This window comes from Phalacrocorax carbo, chromosome 5 (assembly GCF_963921805.1).
Source record: "Phalacrocorax carbo chromosome 5, bPhaCar2.1, whole genome shotgun sequence".
Classification (NCBI taxonomy): domain Eukaryota; kingdom Metazoa; phylum Chordata; class Aves; order Suliformes; family Phalacrocoracidae; genus Phalacrocorax; species Phalacrocorax carbo.
In genome coordinates, this window is record NC_087517.1 from 19,154,810 (window position 1) to 19,177,783 (window position 22,974).

Below are 22,974 nucleotides of genomic sequence, written 5' to 3' on the forward strand. Positions count from 1 at the left end.
TCAGAGTAAACAAAACTTTTCCTGTTAAGGTCAGCACCTCAGCATAAAAAAATTATGTTATTTGATTCTTGTTCTGCACTGATTATAAGACACTTGTTTTTGCAAAATTGCAACCTAATTTTGAAATACAGACGTGCAGGAAGAAAACATTACAACCACCTTACCTGATATGCAGCAATGATCAACTGGAGAATATTTCCAGAATCCTTCTGTAGTCGTCCAACAGTAGCTCCAGGAATAAGCTTTGCATAGCTCTGAAAATATTTTAAGAAAAATGTAAAGCATTTAAAAAAAGACTACATGACAAGGTAGGTGAGAGAGCTACCATCTGGAAAAGAATAAAATATATTGGCGCCAACTAAAATAAATAATCGTGGCATTTTCAGGGACCCTTGCAGGCTCGATAGTGCACGTCCTATGGAAAAAGTCCTATGGAGGAGCACTTCACTGAAAGTTATATAGACATATACTGCTAAATCACCTCTGTGCGCTTGGAAGTCTGATACTATAGTATTCTTCAGTTATAATTTCTTAAATTTAGAAGGAAGATATAGTCTATCAACAGTTGTGCTTTTCTTTAATAAAAATAACCAAAACCAGATTCAGCTGCTCTACTGCTGCTGTACTATTTGAGAGTCTTGGACTTTACATTCAATAACAGCCGTCACTTTCTTATCTTTGCAAGCAACTGAGCGTCTTGAATTCTAATTAGTGTGGGCACAGAAGTTATGGAGTTTAAACTAAGGGCTACAAGAACTTTGAAAAAAGGCCCTTAAAAAAAACTGCTGCTGGTTTATGATCGTTGTAACACCCCACATGTATCCCATGGTCTGTGGCCATGACTGATTATATGTTGACTTTATGTTAATAATATCGTGCCAATTTAACAGATTATTTCCGTAATAAGCTTTCTTTTCTTTTTGCATTAAATTGCATTGTGACACTAACATGACATATAACAGCTAGATTTTAAATATGCTTGATTAAAATTTATCTTGCCTGATTGTTAACTACATGAACTTCTCTTGCTTGTACCCGTGCCTTTGGAAAATTATAAATGCTGATCATTAAAAACACACACTGTAGCATTCATTTTCCTTGGCAATTTATCATATCAATGGTGTTGTTTTAATTAAAAGAAATCCAGAGGGCTCTTAATAAACATGGTTAGTTTTATACCCTTATATCTCTCTTATACTTTACATCTCCAAAAGCCCTGTGATTACTTTATATATTATGTATGGAATACTTATCATTCATTAGATTTCTAAAGTGCTATTGTAAATCAGTGGGATTAACTGCATTTTATGTTACAGCTGGTGGCTTTGCATTCCTGACTCCTCCTGTGATTAGTGCTCTCTCAAGGATTCTTAGAATATTGAAACTGTGCATTTTGTACACGTGGACCTTTCGGGAGATAATTATAAGAAAAGACGATAAACCTGGAATTTAAAGTATAGCACCCTTTAATCTGTGGCATGCAAAGCAAACAGCAGGGATGTACTGTTCTGAAGACTTTGTTTTATCTTTCCTCTTTGAACAAAAATTTTCCATATGGTGATACAAGGATGACATTGCAAGCCCAATCTAAGTGTGCATCTCCAGTTCATTGGTTAAAACCTATCTTTTAGCAAATATTTCTGTTTAACCATTAACAAGATGAGGCAGACTGATGCTTTTGGAGTGCCTCTATCATAAAACATCCTAATAATGTAATAGAATTTAGTCTTTTAGCAAATATTCATTAAAAGGTAAAGTGCCTTTTTATAGAGATACTCTGATTCACGTTAGTGAAATTTGACAATTACATATTTGAGTTCACTGGGGTTATGCCTAATTTTTAGCAGTGTAAATGATAGAGTAATTTTCATAATAAATAGAGTGTCATGCCCATTTTATAAAAATAATCTGAAAATCTGTACAAGTGTGGAGACCGGAGTATTTTTAGTTCACTTTTCAGCAGTGAAATGCAGTCTGAAATCCCCAATTTTCAAGTTGTTTTCTCCTGTGATATAAAAAGAAATAATTTCTTCAAAAAAGAGCAGTTTGTGCTTCAACAGCAGTACTGTTTAGTCAGGATTAAAGAGGGATTCTTTCCCCTCATCCAAATCTGAATAAATTTTTAAAGAATTCTGCTTGAAAACAAATAACATAACTACTTCATGAAACCTTAAAGACTGGTGTTTTCTTTTATACCAAAATAGGATTTGCACAGTTTGTCAAAATATCATTATAATTGCAATATTCACAGATGCTTTTTAAATTAATAGCTTTTATAGAATAAAAGCATTCCCTACTGCTTTGGTATGAGTCAGCTGAGACTAATGATGCAAAAAGTTAGACATATGCAAATATATTTTAAAAGACCTTTTTCGGGGGAAAAAAAAAAACCCTTTTTATAAATAATGTCAATTTATCAGGTCTCAGTGTGAGGAACTTCCTTCCCTTTCTTGCATTTAATTTTGAGTGGCCTCATAAATGTTTCCACGTGACCGTTTCTAAAGTTCTTGTGGTCAGGGAGATCATCAGACCTAAACCATCCTCCTCTTTTAGATTGCTGTGCAGTAGCTGTTTGGTTGCGCGGGAGGATCAAAACTACACCAGCTACGTTACAAGCATATGTATTCTGTGCTTGTGCAATCCGTAATATTTGTGTGTTAGATAATAATACACATGCATGTAAGTGGATAAACTGAAAATTCAGTAGAAGAGGATCAAGCATATTAAATGACTGAATTATTTTGGGCTAAATTGTTGGGGATTATACAGGGCTAGAAATATAAAATATATATTTGACAGTCTGAACACTGCACTTAATACTAATGGAATCTATCGAGTCTATTTAAAGGGGTGCTTTCTAAGTCCTCACAGTCATTTTAATGTACGTTTGTCCCTAAGAACTGAATTATAAATAGCAATGGTCAATTTTGGGGTCTGATATAATTAGATGCTGAGTTCAAGTAGATTTGAGATGAGATATTTGAGGAGAGGCTTTCCACCTCAAAGGAAAATTAAGTTCGTGAGGGTTTTCTGAGGGAGACTGCAAAATTTCCGTCACCGTGGCTTCTAAAAAGTAGTAAAACACCAAGAGAAGACTGGTGTAATGGTGGTGCCCAAGTGCCGGTTTAGGGTCCTCTCCCAGCTCTTCCAGGCTACCTGAGCAGTCCCCTTACTACCGAAATAACTCTCAATGTCTTGCTTTGTTCTTTTTCCATTCTTAAGCATGGATACCTGGTTATTTACATTTATATTACAAATCTGAATCACACAGATGAAAACATGACACTGTTGTCCCATTTGCAGGCCCTACATATATCCTTGAAAGTATACTGTAGTGTGGAGAAACTGCACTCAGAGACTTACATATGATCTTTGGACTTGCTGAGACTGATTTTTGACGTCATCTACAGGATAGAAAGCAGACTGTAACAACTATAGCTATCCAAATAAGTGACAGAAAACAGTATTGAAAATATGAAAGCAGCAGATAGAATATAGTCAATGGGATTACTATATACTCTACAAAATAGAAGATGGTAGCACTTTTTTTCCCTAACAAAACAGTAACATGGACAAACCATTGCCCTGTGGGGTTAACAATGGCTTGCATTTTTGTCAGCTATAAATCTTTGTTTAGTGTTCCCAGTGAACAAAGGGTGCCCACGTGATAACTTTGATACTGGTATAACAATGACACAGCGATACTGAAATAGAAAACCCCTGATAAGAACATTGTTGGCCAACTTTGAGGGTGACCGCTGGCACTTTCCAAGGGAAAATATAATGCCATCAGTTTCTTTGGACAAAATAAGGCTTTGTAAATCAAAGAGATACTTCCAAGCCACTTTCTAGAACAGCTCTTATTCATGCAGTTCCTATTAAAATCAGTGAAAAAAAATTCACTTGTCATTAATTGGGACCCTATTAAGAAAATGTTGAGCAATGATGTGATTTAGTAAATGCTTTTAATTCACAAATTTTAATTAATCTATGCTATGACTATAGAATCCCAGTGCATTTGTAAGTGGTTTGCTTCTACTACTGTTGATCTAGATTTTCACGCTTCAGCTCAGTATTCAATAGTCTTTAAAAAAGCCAGGCAGTCAGTGCTCCAAGATGAAATGTTTCCTCCCTTGTCAAAACTGTAATCTGAGAATCAGTTTATGAAAGATGTGAATCTTGAAGCTTTTGTCAAACACCTGGAGTATTAGTCTTACTCAAAACAACTCTACAACTGGAACAAGTCAGGGAAGCCCTGAGGAGTCTTCCCTAGGTTACACAGAGGACAGAAATAGAAAATCATCACACTGGTGAGTACTTCAAGGACTCTGCTGCTCTCTCTACTGTAACATAGGACCTTTTCCCCTACCCTTTATTTCCTATTTTTCACATGGTTATCACACCAGGGGAACACCTTTCTTCTCATTCCTTTACTTTTGGCTGTTAATGAGGAATGCTGTGCGAGGATTGTTCGTTTGGAAAGCCAAGCTTATTGTATCAGCAGGATCACGCTTACTGACTCCCTCTCAAACAACCTGAATAAATTTGGAGGCACAGTTTCTCTTCCCTTGAGTCCCTTCACACAGTGGTATATGGTCAGGCAGCCAAGCATAGGTTGCAAAACCCCTTATTATCCTCACTGATTTCTTATCTAGAATTTCTTTTTGCACGTGAAGATTTCTTCCCAGCAGAAGGACTGGAAAGAAAAAGAAATAAGAATTGCCATCATCCTTCTTATTTTATATTGAGGGCTTTTGCTCACATTCACTGCAAAAATCAGTTAAGCAATGAAAGGAAGATGTGTACCCAAGAGGCTCTTTACAAGCAAAATGTCCTTTTTTAGCTCTGTCCTTGCAGCCTCAGCTCACAGCTGGAACACCAACCAGCCAAAGACACATGAAGCTTCAGGAGAACTTACACCTGTGGAAGCTGAAAACAGGTGCTTGTACAGATGACTGATACAGCTGCAGGTATGAATGATATTCAGTTTATTAAAAAATGTTGATTTTGCATATCCATAACCACTGCTCCTCTGCTCTCCCCTCTCTCCTGGTTCCCATTTCACCTAACAGGGCTTCATAGAGCAGGAAATTACTTCATAGAACAGGACTCTGGGAATCCTAACATCAAAAATTCCCGTAATAAAGTGCTTTCCCTCAGTGGGCATGAGGAGTAATATATGAGGGAAGAGGTCTTTGTCCATCATGTTTTGTGTTTTTAATCTTGCCACTACTTTCCCATTTGTCTCATTGGAAAGAGTCACAAACAAAGACAAATAAATAAAACTGTCAGGTCAGCTAAAAAAACCCCATTATCTCAGAGTTGAGCATGAATACGAATGTATTTTTTCAGAATATATTCTTGTCTTATAAAAGTAAGAACAGGCCCAGGTGTCCTTCTCTAGCCTTATAAAATACAAAAGGCTAATCATAGTGATTTGATTACACTGCATAATTTAGCAATACTTAGTCTGACAATCCTTGACTTAAAAAATTAGTGTGATTCAACTTGAAATCCAATGTAAAAGTTACCTAAGGACATCAAAATCAATACATGAAGAAGCACTTCCTAAGTAAAAGAGACTTTCTCTGACATATAATTTCTTAGCTATTGTTATTACATAAATATCTTACAGAATTCAGTCCTTAATACTAGAATTACTGTATCAGCTGTGAGAAAGGGTGAACCTTAAAATGAATACTGGAGAACGAACATTTTAATTTGCTTACCTCATATAAGTGAACTTGTTCATTTGTTACAGCAAAAATTAATAAAACGTTGTTTTGCACAAGTTTGTCAATTAATTGTCCAATTGTGGGATACTCCTGCAAATAAACAGAAGAGAGCCACATCAGTCCAGTTTTCATGTGCGTCCAGTTGCTAATTATCTCCCATAAAACACACATTCAAATATTCATAATTAACACTGTATTCTTTGTGTAGTATAAACTATAATTAGGCACTACATGTATACAAAATAAAAGTATATATAATTTCCTCGCCTTGTTTTTAAGGAAACCCCTCCGAGAAAAGTACAGTACCAGCCTCCATACTGGGACACTTGGCTCAGTAGCATCTGTGATATATATATAATCCAAAGAATAACACTGCACCAGAGCAACTGGGTATTTGTCCTAGACTGAACACTGTAGTGTATATATTAGGTATTTTTGAACACTGAATCTTAAGCTGGTAAGTTCTCCTATGTGAACAGTGTCTTACAAATTCCTGAATGCCTCCTGAATTCACACCCTTACAGGAAACACGATTAATGCAAATTTTGCTTTCCATGCAGAAGGAAATACTAATCAGTCCCATTCTATGTGTTTTCCAGGTTAGCAGGAATAAGATTTGTGCTTTCTTTTTTTCCCAGTTATAATCTATCCTAACGCCATACAAACACACTGTTCTCTTTTTCCTGAAATGTGCAAATACAAGTAAAATGAAATATCTGGATTCCCCAACTTTTACACATTTCAGTGGTAAAGTTATACTTGTATTTATTTTCTAAGTTGTTCATGTTAGTCTTTAAATTTCCAGATTTTGAGAGTTGTACAAAATTCTTAGTAAATTACCAGAACAGTTGACATGGAATATTCATTATTGTGGTCCAAATGGCAGTTCCCATCATTAGGAATAACAATCCCTGCCAGTTTACTGTCCATCCCAATATGGGAATCAGCATCACTCACAAACACCAGCAAATGTAGAGAATCATTCCTCCATCCAATTTTGTCCTGTCATTTAAAATACATTAGTTTAGCAGGCTGTATTGCACTCCAATATAGGAAAGCAGCAAGAGATTTGGAGAACGTAATCTCAAAATAAATTAAGGGAATCATTTTAAAGGGAGCATGAAAAAATCTTTGGCAAACATTTTGTCTCCCCATTGCTGTGTTTAATAACACGGGCTGTCCATGTTCATGTCAATCTGTTTACTACTCTAAATATTGTTAATAAAAAATATTTAAAGAAAAAACAATCAAGAAAACAGACCCAGTAATTATACAGTTCTTTTATTTATTTATCCCTGGCAATTAAAAAGAAACACTAAAATATTGCAATATGCATGTTTTACTTGACACAGCCAAAAGTATTTTCACACAAATATAATGAAGCTCTTGGACTGTATTTTAAAAAATCTTGAAAAATAACAATCTACTTCTTTGAAATACAACCATATAATACTAGAAGTGGCAACATACAGAATAATTACTATTATACCTAGAAGTTTCAATTACCTTGCAAACAGCTGCCTGCATAATTGCATCAAATCCTCCCTCTGGAGTGTCTATATTAGCAGAGATTCGCTGTCCTTTCACAATTTCATTAAATTTTTCAGAATCATTCGTAAGCGGCAAAACATGTTTGTATCCAAAGGTGGGTAAGCACTCATATGGTACACTTCTAAAAGATAAGTGAGACAGCTTATGGATAATACAGAGTAAAAAATCACTACAACAGCTACTTCACAGGCCTCTCCAGATTAGGTTTGGTCATGTGTCTCTGTGTCTGAGATAGATCTAGTGAAAAACATAAGAGAATCATAGAGCATCCAGTGAGGTGGGCAATGCACACAGGTCTGCATAAAGCCTCCTAGAGCAGTGTAATTCAGCCAGTTAACAACGTGCAGTCCTCGCCGTGCTCCCCACTGTACCTTGCTTTCATACTCAGAAACACGTTAGGATCTGTAGTCCCTTAATGACATTCAGAGAGCACCACCAAGCTGCTGCAGTCCTGCTTCAGGCTGCAGAGCGCAGCTTCTCCTCCACGTAGGTAAGGAAAGGACTAAGGCAGCCTGGGTTTGGGGGATACTGCTAGACCTTATGGGGAAAAAAAACAGGAAAACACCATTGATGGGTAAATGAAACCGCTGTTCTGTGTTGGGCTTGAGTTTGCACCTGCTTGGTATAGCGATGTCGTAAAATTCCTGTATATATGTATATTCTAGCAAATCAAAGGAAAATGCATAATTATTCTGCATACCTATTTGTTAACCCATTAAACACATTTGTAACTAGCAGCAACAGGCAAAAAGCAGAATCACTCCCAGATTCCTCTCTCCAAATAACGTAAAACTCAACAGAATAATGATCAGAGTGTGAAACTGAAAGAAACAAATCTCGTTTCCCAAACTGACTCAGTTACAGCTAGAAGAGGGCAGAAGCTTCAGGGAGGCTGCTGAATGGAATTTTATCCTAAAGATTAATATTATGACTTAATGTTGGCATGCAAACAGAGGTAGGTATTTTCCTGCCTACCTGCAAGGGTTGTTTATTTCTTCAGATGTAGTTTTGATAAATGGTGAAACTGGTTTTTCAACAAAGGATCCAAACCCCAGTCTGAAGTTGCTTGTCAGTTTTGACATTTCTTTGGAAAGAGTTGACCCCAGTTCTTTGATTGTATTCAGGTCATCATCCATGGAGGCTGAAAGATCCATGAGGTAATAGAGATCAATTGGATAATCTTCAGTTTGGCGAACCTTGATCTGTATTGTTTCTTCATGTCCTATGAAGGTCATGGCAAAGTGGGATACATATCAGCACTTTATTTAGAAGTTGTAAGTTAACTTATAAGTTAAGCAACACCAAATTGCTCATAAACTTATATATATGGTGAAAATTATGTAGTATTTCAAATCATCAGTAGAATTAAAAAAAAAAAGGAACCAACATAAAAAATTCTCCGTCAACTAAAATCTCAGAGAGGAGGTTTGAAAAATTAAAAGCTTGCCTAGTGTTTTTTATAAAGTGTTCTTCAGAAAAGCCATAACCATAGATTTACAACTGATTGCTGTAATCTAAAAATATAAGAACATCACTTTGGCACTATGCAGCTTTAGAAAATACAGATATGAAGCTAATTAAAGCTAAAGACAGCACTTATGGGACATGCCACGTACTTTAGAAATTTAAAGAAAACTGGAGTGTACACAGAGGTTTTGTTCTCAGTTCCAACACTGTGATATGACCTAACTGGGTATCTCTTATGTTTCTTTATTCCAAATCTTCTCCAGGAAAAATACACATCTCAAGGACCCCGAAGTAGGTCAGGAATGTTTCCATAAATGTCACTGGTACCTTGTAAATCCTCAAAGCAAGATTTTATGCTGCCTCTGAGATACGCTGTTTGCCAGACCTGTGAGGGAGAGGCACAGGAGCAGGGCTGGAGAGGTGGGGGGGTTTCCACTCTCTCACTGCCACCTCACTGGCAAGACAATAGAAGAACTAAAAAAAATATATATCTCTCATTACTTTTATGATGTACCCTGCACTTCTGAAAGTATTTTGAAGTCAGTCAAACCTAGCTTCCCATCTGATGAGTCAACGGATAATTTTGGACTCAACACAGGCTTTTATCTTTATTCTATCAAGATTTTTTTTTTTAGACCATTCAGTCTGAGAAGCTTCAGTCTATCACATTGGCTGAAAAAAAAATCCCACATCTATGAACTTACCTGGTCGCAGCCTGAGAGTTAATTTTTGAGGAGAAATCTGTGTGACATCAGAATTGTTCTTCTGGGTTGCTACAGTTAGGGGCTCGTTTCTGTGAATTTCTACTTCTGAAACGGGATATTCAATCAAATTCAACTGACATCCTTTTGACAAAAGGTTTTCTGGGGTATCACACCTCCCATGAATTCCAGCCAAGTCTGTGTAATTCTAAAGCAAACAGGAGAAGGAATGGATGAGTTAAATGTATTTACTGACCAGCCACCAGCACCTGGCTGATGAAAGGTCAACCCAATGCAGGGAAGAGGAACAAAGGTGCAAGTTAGTGCAAACTAACGCAGAAAGAAATCTAGGTGGCACAGAAATCTAAATTTGCCCTTCATGGATCACATCACATAGTTGTATAATTAATGTAACTTACACCAATTTGGTATCCTGGGAGAAACTCCTCTATTGTTGCGGAATGGGAATTGTGCCACACACTGCATTTGGCTTCTCACAGTACTGGGAGCGATAACACAAAGCCCCTGTGAGCCCCTGGTTTTTCTATTAAAGGATTATGCTGCAAATTATTCAGTCTTTCCTAAACAGTTTTGAACTGCTGATGGAACATCATGTAACAACAGAAGAGGTCTCGCGGATGATAATCTCCTACAAATTTGGGGATAAACTGACGGTGGAGTATCCAGTGTTCGCTGCTTTTTTTCTGACCTACTCTTTCTCCTCAACACTCATTTAACAAGTTCACTGAAGCAGGTAGCAAGTCCCTGTTACTCTGCTTGGTGCCCGACATGCACCACAGCCTCCCTCCCTCGCTCCCCAGCACAGGCAGGGCTCACGAATGCCCACCTCTATTTGGTTACATTTGGCCCAGCATCCTGCTTGACCTTCTGCTGTCTGGAGGAAATCACAAGCCTATCGATGTCAGTTGGAGAGCTTGCAGTTTATTTTTGTCACTTATTTCAAAGCACTTGATATACATTTCTTTGCACAGCACCGCTGCGGGGTAGGTACTATCCCTGCATAGCAGCGAAGTTAATGGTTAGTTTTACAAAGAGGCTTCTATGCCTTATTACCATTTCCTAGAGCTATGCCTACAGTTTAGATCCTCAAAATCAGCCAGTTGCTTCCTGATCTGGAAATTGCTTTGGCCTGCAAGACCTTTTGACCAAAACCTGGGCAATGTCTGGCAGAACCAGCACTGAAACATTCAATCCCTGGCTGATGGTCATGGGCCCATACCATGGGCTGTTCTTTCCTGCTGGATTTGGGTAAGCAACCTGGGGTTCAGCCATTAAACCACAAATATTCTCTGAATTCAGTCACTGAAAAACTTTCCATCCAAAGCAAATAAAATTTACTTTAAACATATTAAAAACAGAACTGTGAGCCTTCTTTCCACCAAAATGTCACCCTTCATGCCTGAAAATTGTCAGGGATCTTGTATATTCTGGTGGAAGCAATGTTGAGACACCCAATGGGAACAGTGGGTTATTATTCTTCAGACTGAATCTGATGTGTCTGCTCAGGCAAAACTCTCACCAACTGCTTCTTGAATACAGCACGCATAAAAATCATGTACCATTATAAAACTTTCACAGGGAGATGCATATAATCTCCTTTAGTTACACACTTTGAGTTGCTGGCTTTTCAAAACATGTGTGAAAAGGCAAACTCATATTTCAAATACGATTACAAGGTGTGTTTTTATCCTACAGAAAACAGTGGTTTCTTTGGAGGCACTTGTGTTTACTCTGATGCTAAAGCTCCTATGTCTTTTGCACTCTTGATGTGTTGTTCTCTAGCAAATGAGCCTATGAACAAAGAAAAACAGTCATGTTTACTACTCTGAAGTTTTCAATAGTTCCACAGTTGTTTGTTTTTTGGGTTTTGTTTGTTTAATCAATAAATTGTGTTTAACTTTTTTTTTTCTGAAAATACGTGGCAGTAGTCAAAATTATGTGATCAAGTTTCATTTCAAGAAAATCTTGTTTTGGTTGTTAAGGACAAACATAAAAAGCACTGCAAACACACTAATGTGGGTGGCATTTTTTCCCATGGCAACATTCTTTGCAAACTGCTATATTATTTTTAGCAAACTTATTTTTTAAAAAAGTGCTGTTTGGTCTTTGTCAGCTACTTCATAAAGCAGTATGTTAGTCCCATCCTAGGTATCATTTTGCTCTTCAAAAAGCAAGAAATAACTTTAACAGCTGATGTGTAAATCAGAAACTATCATGAAAAAGAATTTAGTTATCCATTTTTTCTGGCAAGTTTTTAGTGATGATAGCTGACTATCTTGTAACATTAATGAACTAAGACCATTAACATTTACTATGAGGTAGGGAGATATTATTTAGCACCATTTACAGATTAAAGTTTTAAAAGCAGAGATGCTAAGAGACTTGCCCAGGGTTACACAGAAAGTCTGCAATGGCAACGTTTTAGCCAAAACACTTACACCTATATCATACTGATTATAAAACTGGCACTATCATCACACTTAAAATCAACCCCAGATTAATAATTTGTATATGCAAACTGACTAGAACGCCTTCTCTTTACACTGTCTGGCTTGGCATGTAATATATAAAATGCAGTCTGGTCTCTGACATGAGGTCTGGTGCTTCATCGCCAGCATCGTGGGTGAGTTAGCCCTGAGGCTGATGTTCAGAGGCCCTCTAACAGCACTTTTATTTCTGCCTTAGATGAGGAATGTTGTTTTTTTAAAAAAACAAAACAAAAACAAAAAACCCCCCAACAACAACAATAAATAATAGACCATAAAGTCTAGATTGAATTCCACTTTTATTCCCCAGGAAGGCTTCACTAAGTGCTGCATGCGTTACAAAACCACGGGCTGACCCAATTAAGTCCATACTTCATCACTCAGAGCTTCTACAAACTACAAAAAAAATTCAAGTATTACTTTGAAATTTTTTTTTTTTTTAATCATTTACTCTACCTCTTGAAAACACCAAGCGCAGTGTGGTCCGGAAAGTAAACAATCTTCACAAGTCACTGCTCTTTCCTGAGAACAGGTCCCTAAATTTAAATCCAGGAAGATAAAAGAGTATTAATAATATGTTTAATCATTGGATTTATGAAGAATCTTGTCATTTAGAGAACGTGGGAGGTGAAAAATGCACACATTTAGCCATATTTAGTATTACTGATAAAATTCCTTTATAAAAGTATTTCTATTGGTAGAAGATTAACTCTTTAATAAAAATTAAAACACCACAATTGCTGGCAATTAACGTGCTTACTTTTGCATGCTTAATGGATGGTATTCACTGAGAACATGCTACTTGTTTTCTCCAATGCACCTAATAAAGTGTTACGTGTGTTTCTGGTGTGGTGCGGGTAAGACATTCCCAACATAACCAGGGATATTAAAAGAACAGATTTGTGTTCACTCTGTATGTTTAAAATTTCTTCCCTCAGGTCTGTAGATACTTGATATGATTATAATTTATTGTGCAAGTACCAGTGAAACACTCAGTCACACGTATAATATTAAGTTTCTCAGCGGATCGAACAGTGATTAGTATAACCAAAATTGCTCCAATGCCCATCTCTTTCATACATGTTGTAATGACCACATAAATCTTAGATGAATTTGCAGGGTAGCCCTGCAGCAGTCTGTCAAAAAAACCCAAAAAGTCATTAAACAGAAAGGAATTAATAAATACAGAGGACAGAAAGCTATTTTGTATCAACTTCAAGCAAGAAGCAATGCAAAAATGGTTTTGAAATGGATCTCCCTACCCCTGAGTCTTACCTTGCACACAGTTAATTCTCTGCAGAAATAGGAAACAGAGGCAAAGCAATTCAATCCCCATTCGTTTTCAGTGCTGGCTGCGTGACAAAAAAATATTAGCGTGTTAATTATCGTCCGCGTGAAGGTAGAATGTCGTAAAAATCATACATTCCTGGAGGGTATGTTTTCAGATGTCACCTACACCGGATTGCGAGGAAACTTCAACCCTACTGGGACAGACCATGAATAAAAGTGAAAACAAGGGCTACCTGGGCAGGTAAAGAGGACAAGCTGTGCATAAAGTAAAGTGAACTTGGTTATCACTTCCTTGTTTTCCTGGACTCCTTATAAGGTATAAGGGGAAAATTCATTCAGGTGAAGATTTCTGTCAATCCCAGTTGCTCTGGGTCCTAGAGCAACCCAGCCAAGAGAGAGGGTTTTTGTGTGTACAGCAACTCTTAAAAGGGTCCTCTAAAATAACGCCTTTAATCATTCCCTGAGGGAGTGTGTTAGGCAGACAGGTCATAGGATTGCCAAGTGAGTATACCTGGAGAGATGTAAAAATCCCATTTTTTCAGATTTCGTGATGTGGAGGGAAACTTGTAAAGGCAACTGTGAAAAAAACAAAAAGCAATCACTTATGGGAATTGAGGACCTGGCTTCATTAATTCAAGATACACAGTATATTTATTTTATTGACATTGCAAACTGAAAGGGAAATGCTGCAGCTGTGGATTTTTTTTTTTATATGTAGAAGGAGGAATAATTGCATTCTCAGTTCTGCAACTGACTTGGAAAAAAATAATGTCAGCTTCAACTCTGTGTAATAAGTGGCCAAATTTTCCACAGCACAGATACAACAACATAACAAGTTACTGATATCTCCCTCCCCCCCCCCCCCCCGAATGAAGGTAAAATATGCATTTCTTACAACCTTATTAAATGAAATAGAATTCTTGTTTGCAGATTTCATCTCTTCCCGTCTTTTATGCTCTGCTATTTTTTGTTTTGAAAATAATTTGTTCAGGACAAGCCCTCTCTTATTACAAGGGTTTGCAACTGACTCTACACACTGCAGCATAAAATTATAATTTCATCATTTGTGTTGCTGGTCTGAAAACACATATCCTTATTTTCTACAGTCAGAAATCCTACCAAAGTTAGCTTGTAAGGACTAGGTTGCTCTCACCATGAGAACTGGCAGGATCAGACCTCCATTTTCAAACTGTTGGCAGCTGCAATTTTGAGGCAGGATGTGATGGTAGGGATGGGTCTATACTAGTTAAACTTAACATGCCTGGAAACATTCCTGGGCATTGAGGCCAAATGGCACAGAAAGACCTGAGGTTATGCTTGCAAATTGCCTATTGGGACCATTCTAGCAACCAAATTGTACCCAGAAATTGTTTGCAGAGAGTGTTAATTGGAAGAGGTCAAATTCATGCCAGGGAGCATTTTAACAGTTTAATAGCATATACGATCTCATTCTAGTGCCTGGAAATATTCCCAGGCACATCTGATTTTACTAGTATTTACAGAGTCTGTGGGTAGTTTCATGGCAGCTCAAGCTGGATTACGTCAAGCCTACCTTTGCCCTGCCCTTGTGTTCCCACCCCTTTGCTCCTACCAGTACTCATGTCTAAACAATCAGTGAGCTGATTCAAACTGATCCAATTAAAATCCAGTCACCTTCCATAGGGAAGGTGGGGGGCTACTTTTCACCTGGGTGGATCCCTTGAATCATGTGGCTGCCCAGTCCCGAGTGAGTACCTGGTCAAGGGAGGGAGCAGGAAAGACAGGCAGAACTGGCAAGAAAGGTGGGAATATTAGACTGAATTTAGCCCAGCTTAGGCTGTTGTGGAACTGTATCTTAAAATTTCTATTTATAACAACATTTCTAAGTCTCCTTCAACTGCTTTCTATATCTTGGGGTGTCCTTTGTAAGGCACTTGTTCAGCTACAGCAATTTCCTGTGGAATAAAAAAAGCATTGATTAGATTATGTCCCCTCAGCCGGTGAAGACGCAACTCTATGAGGACACTGCCCGTAACTACATAAGTTCAAAACGAAGTGGAGTCAACTGAAAACGTTTGCTCATGCTAAGAAAAACATCCTCCTGTAAGTGCCATCCAACACATCTTATTTCCTTGTTTTAAATTTACCTTTGTGTATGTGTCCGTCAATACTGTTGCTATGTCTACAGTCTTTTGGAGCTCCAAAACCCGGTGCTACAAAGGACACTTTGTAGCTCTTACTAGCCCCTGGTAATGTAACAGCACTTCAAAGTGGGTACTCGAAGGACTTGGTGGTAGTCCTTCAGCCACTAAAAGGTACCACACACCAGCAGTGTCCCGGATTAAGGACCAGCCAGCTGAACAGCTGGCACTTAGCAAATGCTTATTCTCAGATTCAAGATATCAAACTTTTTACTGTAGATAAAATGAATAGTACAACCTACATAAAACTTACAAATTCTGTTTGATACTATCAGTCCCCCATTTGCTTGTGTGGTATTATTTTATATAGGTATTGGCAAGGACAGCATGACTGGAGGCTAAGTGCCTGCCTCTGAATGGGACGGCTGCCAAAGACTATCTGAATAAGTCTTGCCTGAATAAAATAACGTTTCTGCAAATTATTGAGAACAGACCTCCCCAGATTGTCTGGAGAGAGCAGAGAAGGAAAAGAAAGTAGCAGAACAAACAACAACAAAAACACACAGGAAAAAAAAAGAGAGAAAAATCAAGGTCAGTTTTGATTTTTTAAAAACTCAACTAATAAGAAGCTTACAATTTTATTCCCATTCCCTGGACAGAGTGGGAATAAAAAACCCACTGGCAGGGGCACAGGAGGTTAAGAGAGGTCTAGGCAGGGAGACAGTATGTACCAAGGTCATATACCAAGATCTCGGATGAGGCAAGAAAACCTAAGCAGGAAGCTAACAGATGATTCTTGTTTGTTACACAGATGTCTTGTAATATCTAAAGCTAAGCTGACCAGGAAATTCCTCTACTAATTTAATGCATTATTGGCTTATCTATCACACATGCTAGAAAAGCAGAATCGCAATCTGGAGTAGCCACGCTGGTGTAGGGAGGATGTGTAAAAAGCCTTTGGGGTCCTGGCATTGCTTGGTTTGACGACGAGGTTTCCTTTCTCTATAAGGCTTCTAGGACAGTCTTGTTTTGTTCACACAAATTAGAGGCATCAGTTCAATGAGATATAACAAAAAGGCAGGTTATAGTACAGACAGAATGCAATTATTCTTGTTTTTATCAGCCAACACATATGCATTTTGGACCAAATTCTGATCTTGATTAAATCAGGGTTAAGGTTTTAGAATGACACATCAGAACAGAAAACAGCTGTTTATCTTTCAGTATGGGCAACGCTTAACCATGCAAGTCTGTAGTTCTTTAACAGATAATAAAATTTGTACAGGATAAAATCTTCAGTGCATTTCCCCGCATTTCTGGCACTTAAAATACATGAAGACAGCACAGAAAGATATTCTGTTCATGCAGTCAACTTTTAACAAATTCACTGGCAAGTAACAAACATTGAATATTGAGGTACAGAAAGAAAGCAAGGTAATGTTGGGGACAGGGAATAAGAAATAAACTAAAAAACATTAGACTCAAGTTGCATTTCATTAATAACAGTAGGCTTTTTTTCTCTAGCACACTAAGCTGAATCCATAAGTCAGCCTGCTGATGGGTCTGTAAAGGTTCCAGAATGGGAAGCGTTTGCCTTCAGAAGCACGCCTCACCACTGGCTCATTCGAATCTAAAAAATTAGTTCATTTTAGAAAAAATACCAGCCTCTCCTACAAACGAACTGATGTAGCAGAATTACACATACAGGGAGACTAGCCCAAGAGAAAACAACAAGTAATTCCTTTTGAGCTAGACAAAACCTGGAAGAGGAGGCATGCTAGCATGCTAGCTCCAATAAAAGCTTATCAGTCAACCTAAGAGATCAGTATGACCCAAGCTCATCACAGCAAGCAAAACCTCTTTTAATTAGAAGCTGGAGAGCTATCCATATGGAGGATAAATTCTTGTAAGCAATCTCTCAGCCCCACACACAGCTCAGGTCTTAATTCCCAATGCTCTTCTCAGACACACTGTCACCCTGAAAGCCTGGAAAAATATGGAGCAATTTGAAGTCTGAATGTCCAATAGGCTGAGACGGTTCTCAGAATATTTACAAAGGTGGGGGGAAGCGTCTCCCGCACTTCAGAAAACATTTCTCTCTTCTTCCCCAGTCTTGTGGGACTGGAAGCAGTGACGTGGGATCTCCCTTCTCTCCATCCTATACAGTGACATTCACCTCCTCAGTCCATTGTAAGAAGCAAAGGACTACGCTCCTTCGGTCAGAGGCAGGTTGCTTTGCATTTCAAACATCTGGTGACTTTATTCTCTCCCTGGATAGCTTCCAAATGAAATTTGTCTAGAAAGCTCCTGATGATCTCTAATGATGAATCAAAGTAGACTTGAAAAGTTTCGGTCAAACTTTTTAAACCAAAAGATAGCAGCTGAAGACTACGCAAAAGTCTACACAGCAAGTGGTTAAAATACTTTTCTCCCAAAGAAGATATATGTTCTGTAGCTGCACAGTCAAGTGCTTCCAGACTCTTGGCCCAGCAGAAATGGAAGGCATTTTCTTCAGAAAAAGTCTACCCAGAAATATATCCCGCAGCAGCCTGACAGACCCAGTTCCAGAGAACGGCAATGACAGATGTTTCAGAAGAAGCCTGTCAATTAGCTAAGCAATGGAGCTGGAAAAAAATGTTTCTAAGCTTGAAACTTAGAAACACCTCTAAGGAACTAGAGGTGATTTGTGTAGCCACATAGTGGTGGGAATGTCCTGCAAATGGGACAATCCAACACAGACAGAAACCACACACAAATGCTGCAATGATGCTGGAAGGACTGTCCTGCCTTTACCTTTGCTGCAGCATAGGTGCTGGCAATAATTCAGGGACAACTGGCAAAAGCATTTAAAGGGGAAGCAACAATCCCTAACAAGCAGTTGTATTTAATAGGGAAGTTCACAGTGATGGTGAATGTGACTAATCAGTAATTCTTCCATTCCACATAATCATCAGTGACCTGGATGAAGGGGCAGAGCGTACCCCCAGCAAGTTTGCTGATGATACAAAACTGGGAGGAGTGACTGATACATTAGAAGGCTGTGCTGCCATTCAGCAGGAGCTGGGCCAAAGGGAACCTCATGAAATTCAACAAGAGCAAGTGCAAGGTCCTGCACCTGGGGAGGAACAACCCCATGGACCAGTACAGGCTTGGGGCTGAACTACTGGAAAGCAGCTCTGTTGAGAAGGACCTGGGAGTGCTGGTGGACAGCAAGCTGACCATGAGCCAGCACTGTGCCCTTGTGGCCAAGAAGGCCAACGGTATCCTGGGGTGCATTAAAGGGAGTGTGGCCAGCAGGTCGAGGGAGGTTATCCTCCCCCTCTACTCTGCCCTAGTGAGACTGCATTTGGAGTACTGTGTCCAGTTTTGGGCTCCCCAGTTCAAGACAGATGGGAACTATTGGAGACAGCAGAGAGCTACCAAGATGATCAGGGGACTGGAGCATCTCTCTATGAGGAAAGGCTGAGAGACCTGGGTTTGTTCAGCCTGGAGAAGAGAAGACTATAGGGGAATTTCATCTATAACCGTAAATATCTGAAGGGTGCATGTCAAGGGGATGGGAATGGACTCTTTTCAGTGGTGCCCAATGACAGGACAAGGGGCAACGGGCGCAAGTTGGAACACAGGAAGTTCCGCCTCAATATGAGAAAAAACTTCTTTCCTGTGAGGGTGCCAGAGCAGTGGCACAGGCTGCGCAGGGAGGCTGTGGAGTCTCCTTCCCTGGAAATACTCAAACCTGCAAAGGATACTGTCCTGTGCCCCCTGCTCTGGGTGTCCCTGCTCAAGCAGGGGGGTTGGACAAGATGATCTCCAGAGGTCCTTTCCAACCCCTACCATTCTGTGATCCTGTGATTTTCCTTTTTTTTTTACTTAAAATTTTTTCTAGATATAAAACAATAGTATCACCTATCAAAACACCGTGTAAAATAAATAAATGTATCTGGATTTATAAATTTTAAATGACAGTTGATACTTTTTTCTACCTCTTTCTTTGTTAATCAGCATGGTGAGATAGGTATCGCTCCAACAGAAAACGGCATCAATCCAAAGGAACTGCTTTAAGCATTCAGGTCCTGTATGAATGACACGGACCCTGTGATAAGCAAAGATCTGAATGTACACTGACAGAGCTGCTTCACTCCAGCTCCCATGTTTTTGGGTGTACTAACATCATAACCCATTAGGAGCCCAGGACCAAAACACTGCTGTGTAGGGTAAGCCACAGAGCCCACCTGAGATGTGTACATGTGTGTGCAAAGGCAAAGGCCTCTCACTCTCCTCTCCAGGCGTTGTTTGCAAGCATGGCTACACACGATGGAGAGTGGCTTTAGAAGATGATGAGGGGCATCTATAGCTCCTTCCAACAGGTTGTGGGAGCCAAGGAGCCACACAGAGGAAAGGAATTTTTCCCTCCAGCTCTAGGCAAAGCGGGGTGTTGGGGATTCATGACTCAGGCCGTGATTCATGCTCTGGTCTCCTCTCATTTCCGGAGCAACGCACTGCTGTTAGACGAGGGCAGAGAGTGAAGTCAACAACCTACCTCTGAACAAACAGAGAGGAAGAGGAGGAAGAAGGAGGACTTGTTCACCCACAGTGCAATGAACAGCGGACAGGCAATGCAGGGTATTTTCAACTTGTATTTACCTTGCCCACAGCTGGTTCCAGCCAAAGGCATGAGCAAACATTTGTCCTCAGTTTCCTTCGCATGGGTGAGCACCTTGAAAGATTTGTTTGCTTTTCAGGTTTGAATACACTCTCACACTCAAAGCAAAATAATCAAAACTCCAAACTACAGAAGGGCTCAGGTGGAACCGGTGGGAAAATCACGTAGCATTCGAGCACGACTGCCAGCCAGCCAGCCCACGGCACTCAAAACACGCCAGGGATTTCCACACAGCCTGTCGAATCTGGCCTCAGTTTCTGTTTGCTTTTTGCAGTTGCATGGTACGCCTCCCTATGCTATAAAAGCCTGGCACTGGGGCAGCAGAGCAAGCACCTCCATTCAGTGCTGGTGCAAGGCTGAACATGCTGATGGTGGGAACTGTGCTGAGCACTGACTCCATAATACCTCAGACCTCCTGCACTTTAGATTAAGAGCTTTCTGTAACTCACTCCCTTCAGATTAATGCTAAATACAAACTGGACCTGCTGTCCTCATTACAGAAGGGCCAAAGTGAGTCCTGAGACAGGCAGGTCGCAGGAGCACCAAGAGAAACACAAAGCTTTAGCACAGCCCTGCAGCAGGTGGCAACACAGAGGAAGGACTTGCTTTTGAAAAAGATTTATCCAGATGTAAATTCTAAACTGGGTAGGAATTAAATCACTTGTAAAAAGTCTCTGGTCTTACATGCAAAAAATAAATTTATCTCATAGTTGACCTTGCTGTGCTTAGACCTACAGAAGTCCAGTGCATTGCTGAAATACAGGGTTTGAATGCAGCTGATCTAGAACAACCAAAACAGATAAGCATGTTCAGCTCAGCATCCAAACAGCTGCTGAAAAACGAGGAAAATGGGCTCAGGCAGTGCCTGAAACCAGCTATGTTTCTGAAGCTTTCCAGGAGCTATTCTGAACTTGGCCAGCATGGTTTCTATTTACAGACACGCAGCGTTCAGGCCACTCACTCCCACCGGTTGGTGCAGGCTCTTTGTGGGAAAACAGGATTTAGGGTTTCGGGAGTCTTTTGTGCAGAGTGCTGCCATCTTATGGCTACTCTCCTGCTCTGGAGTAGAGAAATGATTACTTTAAAACTTAGTTGGAAAAAAATGGTGTTCAGATACTAACAGCCCTATTACCTTTTAGCAATATTTGCCTTGCTACATATATAAGAACCTTTGGAGATGTTCATATCTTTGTTAAACAATTTGGTTATTTATGTTACATTTGAGTTTTTTTATTAGCATGCTTTTTTCAAATTCTGGTCTCATCAGTCACAGTAAACAGAGCATTACTTCTAGACTCTTTGTTAAAAGCTGAGTTACATGATTCTGAAATGTCAGAAATTGTTTCCAATATCTTTGTCTGTATGAATTATTACTGTATTTTGAAAATCTTGCCTTATTGTGTTGTGTGTGTTTCTTATGGAAATAGGAAGGAAATTTAAACCAAGGGGGTCCATTCACATGTAAACAGAAACACTGGAAAAACAACCTTATATAGAACGATTAAAATGCTTCTACAATTCTTCTTAAAGAACTGGTAAGAACTGCCCATATATATCTAACTAAAACCTTGCAAGACTAAGGACATGTAAATAGAACCATCTGTAAATAAAAATAAAATTAACTAAATAAATTACAAGTATTTTGGCTGAGTAACACAAAAAGATAAGACAGGGCAGGTTTTCCCTAACAATGTTTTCCAGGAGTTCAAAATGATAGATCATGTAAATAATGTCAATAATATTTGATCCACCGATACCTTATGCTTCTTATCTCATACATTTGCAACCACGTTGCTGTGCTTTGGTTGGACACTTAGCACAGACAATTACCATAATTTTAAACCTTTTATTTTTTTTATTTAATTCTTGACATTTTGTAGTACATCAATATGTCACAGGAGGCCATGGAGTCATGCTTTCTATCTGAACCAATAAATTAACAGAAATTTCAAAAAATACTATTGCCACAACAGCACAAAGCAGAGGGCACAACACCACAAAGGATCTCATAGATACTGAAGATACGTCCTTCCATCTTACACAACTGTGTTAATAAACTTATGAAAAATCCACCGTAAGACTACTCAGACTATTTAACTCTCTGGCAGAGAGGCAAATAGAAAGTGGCTCTACTCACCTTTATGGTATATGCAAGAACTAAGTGAAGTCTGTATTATCCAATTTGCAAGGAAGCAAGTTCCATTCTGCTGAGATACCCTCACCTACAGTGGTTTGTTCCTGTCACTCTTACTAGAAGACTGTTTCAGAGACTTCACTCTTCTCATGGCCTCAGCTCCAGCCTGGATGGACCAACCTTCAATTTATATCTATTTGTTTTAATGACAACATTGTCTGGTAACTTAAATAACTTATTTCCTTTCCTAGTATTTGCCCTGCCCTTCTTTCTCCTCCCCTTGATGTATTTATAGACAGCAATGGTATATCCCTCATTCTTTGTTTTGTCCAGTACTATTTCTTAGCATTTCTTTCAATACTCTTTCCTAATTACGGGTGAGACTGTTCATAGTCCTCCAGAGGAGCTTTGCCCAGTGCTTCCTACAACAGCATCCGTACTTACATGTCCCCCCTTAAGTCTTCTGCATCATATCTAAGGAGGACCATTTTTGCCTTTCCCAAGACTCCATCCCAGCTCTCTCAGCATTCTTCTATGACTAAGACATTATGGTCTTTCTCTTGCTCAACTGATAAGCCACAATTTATAACAGAAATTATTTCCACCTCAGTTTGTGTGTAATCTGGCACTTGTGCTATTAAATGCTATCCTACACCTCCAGCTCTCAAGTTCCGCCACAATGAGTATATAATGGTATGGATACTTTTCTCATCTGACCATGCCACTTTTAGCAGCAATGAAAGTATCAATACTTTCAGAGACTGGATGAAACTGATGCTTGAAAATCTCTACCCAACCTTTAGGTA

The 22,974-nt window shown here is 39.1% G+C and overlaps 1 protein-coding gene across 1 annotated transcript in view; it reads right to left on the reverse strand.

Annotated features, from left to right (window-relative positions):
• ITGB6 (integrin subunit beta 6) overlaps positions 1-22,323 on the reverse strand; it is a 44,319-nt gene extending 21,996 nt beyond the window's left edge. Inside the window, exons 1-10 of the mRNA XM_009506403.2 lie at positions 22,172-22,323; positions 13,763-13,827; positions 13,237-13,313; positions 12,418-12,497; positions 9,458-9,662; positions 8,262-8,508; positions 7,242-7,407; positions 6,576-6,737; positions 5,730-5,825; positions 165-254 (exon numbers count right to left, since the gene is read on the reverse strand). Of these exons, the coding sequence (XP_009504698.2) occupies positions 165-254; positions 5,730-5,825; positions 6,576-6,737; positions 7,242-7,407; positions 8,262-8,508; positions 9,458-9,662; positions 12,418-12,497; positions 13,237-13,297 (1,107 nt within the window). The 5' untranslated portion in view covers positions 13,298-13,313; positions 13,763-13,827; positions 22,172-22,323. The remainder of the gene's footprint in view (positions 1-164; positions 255-5,729; positions 5,826-6,575; positions 6,738-7,241; positions 7,408-8,261; positions 8,509-9,457; positions 9,663-12,417; positions 12,498-13,236; positions 13,314-13,762; positions 13,828-22,171) is intronic.
• Between the last annotated feature and the right edge of the window lie 651 nt (positions 22,324-22,974).